The 7,835-nt window shown below is 38.6% G+C and overlaps 1 protein-coding gene across 1 annotated transcript; it reads left to right on the top strand.

The window, feature by feature from the left end:
* The first annotated feature begins 304 nt into the window (after positions 1-304).
* On the top strand, positions 305-6,829 carry LOC120690290 (WD repeat-containing protein 91-like). The gene is made up of 16 exons (XM_039972890.1): positions 305-463; positions 867-1,278; positions 1,366-1,488; positions 1,706-1,847; positions 2,138-2,346; positions 2,861-2,919; positions 2,998-3,092; positions 3,179-3,281; positions 3,386-3,480; positions 3,550-3,612; positions 3,719-3,794; positions 3,897-4,005; positions 4,718-4,830; positions 5,975-6,033; positions 6,118-6,226; positions 6,306-6,829. The coding sequence occupies exons 2-16, from the start codon at positions 888-890 to the stop codon at positions 6,438-6,440; spliced, it is 1,881 nt and encodes a 626-aa protein (XP_039828824.1). The 5' UTR covers positions 305-463; positions 867-887; the 3' UTR covers positions 6,441-6,829.
* The last annotated feature ends 1,006 nt before the right edge of the window (positions 6,830-7,835 follow it).

Here is a 7,835-nt window from a genome sequence, read left to right as displayed (position 1 = left end):
TGTGAGTTGGAGGTTAAATTTGAAAGGCACACAAATTGGATCCTAAATTCCAAAAGGCGGTCCTATTTAATTCTAAGGCCTTGTTTAGATGCACTCAAAATTCTAAAACTTTACAAGATTCTCCATCACATCGAATATTTGAACACATGCATGAAATATTAAATGTAGCTAATGACTATAGTTTGCGAGACGAATCTTTTAAGCCTAGTTAACATATAGCGGGACAATAATTATCAAATATAAATGAAAGTACTACAGTACTTTAAACCCAAAACTTTTCGCATCTAAACAATCCCCAAATTCTGAAATTTCTCCTCAGCTTCGTCCCCTCAGTTTCTTAAACCTTTCCTTCCTCTCGGTCTCCTCCCTTGCTCTTCCTTCCCTGCCGGCAACGACGGGGCGAGCGGCGGCGCCATTTGTCAGATCTTCGCCCAGCCCTTTGCCGGCGACGAGAATCCACCAGGTATGCCCGCCCGTTCTCTTTCCTTCTGCTGTGCGAGGCGGAGCACCCCAAACCCTAACAAAACTATTTATATTCGGATCTGAATCCAGTTACAATATATTACCTACTAACTTCGATTTCGTTTGCAAAATTATCGGCTGTCCATCTGTACACTATGTCCTATGCTGGGTCCATCCCTGATACTTAGTTTTACATGATACTGAATCAAAATGAAAGCTTCAGCGGGAGGAAGTGAGGCTGAACTTAATAAGTTCTTCGAACCTTGTTTATGCTGTTAGTTGTCACTGGTTAGGATAGATATATTGTTGTCAGTATAGAGTCCCATTGTCATTTCCCCATGCTTGTGGCTGGTCTGCTCTTGATCTTGAGTCGTGAGTCGTGACTTCTCATTTCACACTTGCAGTGACATTGACACTAGATTGTAATGGAGAACATCCGGTATGCCGAGGAGCTCGTAAGGGAGTTCCTAGTGTTCAGGGGTTTCACAAGTACGCTGCAAGCATACGAGTCAGAGTTATCTACTGAGATCGGCAGGAACTTTCAAGTAGATAAGATCCTGGATTTAGTATTCTCCGAGTATATAGCCAAATACCAACTGGATAGGTTGGTAGGCCTGTTTACCTTTTTCAAGCAGTGTTTCACATCACCTGCGGACACAGAGTTGTTCTCGACCCTTGTTAAGTTGGAGCTATCAGTTTTAAGGTACTATGTTATCAATGCTTTGAAATCTGGAAGACAGGACAAAGTAATTGAATTCTTTGGTGAAAGCAGCAATTATCTGATGCAAAAACGTGAAGATTGGCTGCCATGGTTCGGTATGCATTCATTGCCTTCTTTTGCCTACGTTACTTCTATAATCTACACTATTCTAATGCTTTGTCAATCTCAATAACATTATGCAGCTATTCCATATATTAAGAACCCAAGCTTCGATCCGCAGTTCCGTGTATATTTCTCCAAAGAATGGTTGGACACTTTGATTCTTTCATTTCGGAATTTTTTGAGCGGGATATTCAATGATACTCATATCCTTTTATGACATAGTGTCTGTTGTATTCCTTCCTATAGCTGTGGGACGTTTTTAACCATTTACAATATATTCTCTGCTATTGACTGATTTATAACCTTATCTCCACTTGAGTTGATCATCAGTGTGATATAATCATTGTTTGTGAATGTTATTGTTTCTATTAGAAGCTTTCTTTGAAACACCACTGTTTTATTTTATCCTTAACCTTTTACGAATCCCAGCTCTTTTAAGAATTAGCACCGAAAAGAATACCATCAAATCCCTCAAGAATGACATAAAGCAACTGAATAATAAATTGGCAGAGCTACAAGCGTCGTTAGAGGCTAAGGAAGATGAAATATCTCAGTTGAGAAGGTAAGCTTCTCTTTCCTGCAAAATTACCTTTTTGCCTCTTAAAGCATGCCAAGGCTTTGTAAATTGTAATTGGCATATGGATCGTTCCATGAAGTAACAACTAGTATATTAGATTCAATTGGGTTAAGTGATATATGTGGGTGAAGTAGACATTAACTTTCCTGTAATTGCTATCTCCTTTCAATATTTAGATTGGTTAGATTGTGAGTGCTAACCACCAACCTCGAATGTACACAAGATCAAACACATGAATACATCCTCTAAAAATATGTCTCAACTTATAAATACAGGAACTACAATGGTGCTGGTTATGGAAACAAGAATTTAATTAGTACTAGTACAGCTGGTGCCCCTCTTGAACAAGAGTTGTCAGAAAACTATGAAGAATCCTCAATCTCAAGTAGCATGATTCAGGGTTTTGATTCAAGGTCTTCATGCTCAGTGAAATATTCTACAAGAGATGGGAAATTCCATGAATCTTCTGAGATAAGACATACAGGTAGGCTCTTAGTACTTCCTTTTCTTTCATGATTCTTGTATCTGTATTTGCCATGTGTTTATGCAGGGTAACCAGTAATGTAGTTATGCTGTTACCTTCACCATCATGCATTCTAATGCTATCATAGTTTGGATGACTTGTATGCACACAAGCCAACATATTTTTCTACTCCCTCCATATAGCTATATTTCAAAACTTCAAATGTTCAAAAATGATAGCTATATTTGCTATTGGCATGGGTTGTGGCAATAAATAGCACTAGAAACGAGGAGTTCCTAGTTAAAACATTTGAGGACCAACAAAAAGTCTATGTTGCATTTATGAGATTGATAAGCACACTTGGTGCCCTTGGTCATTGTGCCATATGGAAATATATCTATCATACTTGGATGGAGGGAGTATTTGATATTGATATTCTTCAGTGCTTCTATTGTGTTAACTCTATGTACCACATGGCATTTCCCCCCTTGTATCTTCTGTAACCTGGATGCATAATATGTCTCTTTCACTGCAGAGGATGAGCAGGTTTTGGTGACCGAGGAAGACTTTCCTAAAGTGAGAGTGGGTTTTCAGGTAATCTATAGTTTGTTCCCCACTATTCTATTATCGCCTTTTGCAGCTACTTATGTGACTGATTGGGTTTGCTAACAGGAAACATTTTTAGGCCATAACAGTTCGATTAGCCAATGTCGTTTTTCTGCTTCCGGTTCAAATATTGCTAGTTCGTCAATCGATGGTACAGTTAGGTAATTCTACTATCTCGAGTAGCTTCAGTTTAGCTGGCTAACTGAAAGTTCTGGATTTTGACCTGTTGGTCTTACACTTTTGAAAGGATCTGGACGTATGATTCATCAACACCATCATCCAAAAATGCTACTATATACTGTGGGGCCGAAGTCAGTACACTTTCTTGGGAATGCAGATCTGACAGATTGGTATGCCTATACTGGATTTTACCACATTAGTATCTTTCCATTACTCGAAATTTGGTTAAACTTGTTTAAGACTTCTTTTTGTCTCCCATTTTTCTTGACCATAGCTACTCATAGGCACAGCTAATGGAGGAATTAAAGCTTGGAATGCTGATGCAAAGAGAGTTGTTTGCGACCTGAATACATCAAGAGACTTTCCAAGGTTGTAACCTATGATCTGCTGGTTCCTTGCTGGAAATGTTTCACTAACAAAGCTTTCCATTTTATGCAGTGTCTTAGATTTGAAATGTAGCCCTGTCGATCCTGTGTTTGTCTCTGCAGCTGCATCAAGACGGTATATTTTTAGCTTCATGCTTCATGTACTTGATAAGAAGTCCATTACCTTGTTCTCTGATACCACTGCATTATTATACTTATTTTCAGCTTATACACCTTTTCAGGCATGGATCAACTATTTTTGAGAGAACAGGATTCGCAAATTTGACCGTCTGGCATATGAAAACATGCAAGCCATTGGTATTTCTTTTGCTTTCATCCTCTTCTCTTGAAATTATATGTGGTTTGTTTAGCCAATGTCTTTCCTAAATATTTCCCCTTTTTTTTTCTTCTATTGTGAAGACAGTCCTCCCTCTTGGTGAGGATCCTCCTGCTATCACCTCTCTTTGCTTCAATCACAATGGAAAAATCTTGGCAGCTTCTTCTACAGATGGGATGATTCACATGTTTGGTATCCTTTTGTTGTCGTATTCTTTTACCATCACCATCAAATTACCTGCTTTTTTCTTTTTCTTTTTTTGGATTTAGCTTCCTATCATCCTAAATTCCTGGATTGATTCAGATGCTCAATTTTTTGGTACTGGTATTTTGTTCTTAAGATAATCATACATCCTGTTATTGTTGATCCACTATCCAGCTGCATCAGTCTGACCCCAACCCAATGTTTCAAACAAGCATTAGACGTTAGGCCGGCGGTCAGGCTCCGCCTAGCACCTAAGGCGTTCCTAGGTGGTAGTACCTTTTTCACTCAAATGGAGTAGTGCCTTGTTAAATAAAGGGAATATTGCATATTAAAACAAAGAATTTGGCATTATCATGCATGGATTCCATGATCATAATTCATCTTCCTTCATTTCTGATTTTTTTCATCTTCATACATAGATTAACTCCTAAACCACTCTAGGCGTCAACTAGTGCCTAGCCTTCACCTAGCATCTCCATATGAAACAGAGCCTCAGCCAGAATTAAAAGCATAGCTAGCTAGCAAACATCAATATTTGCAGTTTAGCAATGAAACAGCTTATTGGTTGAACGGTTTTGGAACTTTGCATCATTCTTTGTCACAGCATTGTAGAATTTTCTTTATGTTATTTGCATGGTATTTCATTTATCTTCTTCTTTTGTGATTATTTGAGCACATCATCTTCCTTAACTGCAAATAGACATGTCTGCTGGTCTTCAAATTACGGGATGGCCTGCGCATGATTCCCCAGTGAGCTCAGTTCTTTTTGGGCCAGCAGAAACTAGCATATTCAGTTTAGGCTCAGATGGAAAGGTATACACATTTCACCTTTTCCCTTCCAGTGCGTTGATGGAACTAGTCATATCAATGTGATAAAAAAATGTAGAGTATGTATTTGGTATCCAAAATGGATTGTGTGGTGTGACCATAGCAGTTACGAACCCTTTCCCATCAGAAGTCTTATGGTTTCTTAATTTTTCTACCCCTCAATTCACAACCTGTTTAAACTGTCGTGCTCGTCACAACAAGATCAATAAAATGTTATCTACTCCGTCTCAAAAAGACTGTTCTTTTAGAAAATTTCAGACACATTACTAATCCTAGGAAATGACCTTGTTGCCCCTAATTACTTATAGAAATTGTGATTGAAAACTGTATTATTTATTTGGTTCTCTAGATCCTCAATAAATGCATATGCATTGGAAAAGAAAAAGTAGCATCACTAAGAATTTGATTGGCTCCATGCGCTTTTCTATACAATTTTTTCTTGGTATCTGACAATGCTTTAATTAGATGGATCTCACTACAAGCTAAAATTGCACTCTTTGTGGACAAAATTTGAATGCTAAACGAACACTTTTTTTGGGACGGATGGAGTATGTTGCATGTGTCCTGACTGCTGGAATAAAACCAAAATATACAACAAGAACAAATAGGTATACTACATCAACAATCAAAGGTACTATGTAATAATGTGTTGCCTTGTATCATGAGAACAAACCAAAACTACTACTGAAGCAAAATTAAAATACTACTGAAAAAGACATTGAAGAGTGCTAAATTGAACCGGTCAGATGCTCTAGAGGCCATGTAAATAGATGTAGATCTGATCACTGGGAACACAATAGTTTAAAATGAATAATGCTCAATTTACAACACATACATTTAAATCTAGATATGCTGTCCTATTTTGGGCGGGCTTGACATCTTTCTTTTCTCATGGTGGGAATTTGGGTGTGTGAGGCCCTACTGATAAGCGTCTGCATATCAGATTGTAGTTCCATGGATTCTCATGGTCAGATAATCTTATAATATTCCAAAATATCTCCAGTTAAAATTGTAATATATTTTATTATACCATTATTTTTCTTGGTATGTAGATTTCTTTCATATTTATCTTGTGATCTTACATTACTTTGCATGATTTCATCCCACGTTAACTGCATTCACTTTATAGATATTTGAATGGAGCTTGCACAATCAAGGCCAGATTCTTTGGTCAAGAGATTGCAGCAGGTGAGAATACCCTATATTTTGTGATCATTAGTGAATTGTTAGGACAATTGAATTGCTCATTTCTACTTGTGCCTCTTTTACCAGATTTTGCAATCCAGAGAGCTTTAACAAGCGAATGCATGAGATAGCATTGGATCCTAATGGAAAGAGGCTGTTGGTTACCTCCGGGTTGGTCCGGGCCCCAATATATCAGGTTTCCACAATTATCCGATCGTCCCAGTTTTTTTTTTAAGAAACAGGTACCGATGCATTCATCTGCAATTTCCCTTTAGGTACAAGGCCATGAGAGTGGATTGAGGACACTACCACATAGTTCATCTATCACAAGTGTGGATTGGCATCCAACACTGCCAATGTACATCACCGGGTCAGCAGACCACTCTGTCCGGGTTACATCTATTTTATGATAAATAAAGCAAGGTAATCGCCTTGAGATTTTGTCGATGCCTCAATGCAATCGGAGATATTATTTGCCTAAAATGACCAGTGAAGCTCCTGGTGACAACCTGTTTCCCAGCAAGCAAGCAAGCAACCTTGTGGTAGGCTTTTAGGTGTCATGGCATTTTTTGCATGGAAGAGTTGTGTTTGTGTCTTGTAGCTGCAGTGTACACTATGGTTAGTTATTCCAACATTTTTTTTGTTGTAAAACAGAAACAGGCATAGAATAGTGATCCTTTTGTATACGTACTAGATTAAATTGTTACATCATGTTACTTCAATAGTTTGAATATGTCTCATCATCGTTCATCAAAAGCACATGGAGGATCAATGACACACACTCAGTCTTTTTGTGTAATTGTATGATTCATCCTCTGTTCATCACAACATTGGAGGCGTTCATGTTTCATCTGAAACCAACAAGTTTGTATGAACTCATAGATGTAGCACTGTTTGCCATTTGGATTCAATTTGGGGGTCCATGTTGCAGTATACATATCATGCTCATCTTTCGCCATGTTGTGCATAAGTAGGCCATGTGCATGATGCATGGCAGTGTCCCTTTCTTGCCTGACCTGATCGGTTTTCTTGCTGAAATGAATAGGAACAACAGATCTGAAATCGAGTCTGTTGGACCAGCAGTGCTCACTGCCTTTGATTGAAATAGACCCCTGCTGTACGTAACAAATGCAACGGATGCAAATCATAGCTCAGTGATCGGCTATCATAGAGGCCGTGTGATCCCCAGAGTCCTGATTGTTCTTGAACATGGCCTGTCTCCGATGTCCCTATACTCCAGCATACTCGATAATAGAGCTCAGTACTGTAAGGTTGCGAGTTTTTGAATATATGATGTCTACAATAAGCTAATTAGTTTATTTCAAATTAATTAGCTTATGCCAAACATCATACATTTTAAAACAGAGGGAGTACTTGCTCTAAACGAATTCATAACTTGCTTCAGGTACACTAATGTTAGAACAACCAGTACTTGCTCTAAACGAATTCACGTGCTAGTTGGAGTATTGCTTTGATCCATGGGCGTAGCTGTAACCATATAAACGGCACGGGAAACTTGCACACGTACAGTAGATGCGCAATAATCGCACATATACACCAGAGCATTAAAGGATATGCACTTGCCGTTGGGGTTAGTTCATCGGCCTGTGGATGGCAGTTCTTCTTTTTTCCCCATATTGAGTCTCAGCTTCCAACTGCCAACAGCTCCAGTTTCTTAAACAGATGACAGCGATCTGAAGTCTGGACGGGCTCCAAAATTCATCGAATTTTGGCCACTACTGGTTGCTCCAATAATTTGATCATCATAAGTTCTTGGATCCATGGACCGCGGGGAAAAGAAACAC

The sequence above is a fragment of the Panicum virgatum genome, chromosome 9N (genome assembly GCF_016808335.1).
Source record: "Panicum virgatum strain AP13 chromosome 9N, P.virgatum_v5, whole genome shotgun sequence".
Lineage (NCBI taxonomy): Eukaryota > Viridiplantae > Streptophyta > Magnoliopsida > Poales > Poaceae > Panicum > Panicum virgatum.
Note: the sequence above shows the minus strand (reverse complement) of the source record. Positions and strands in the feature narration are given on the sequence as shown.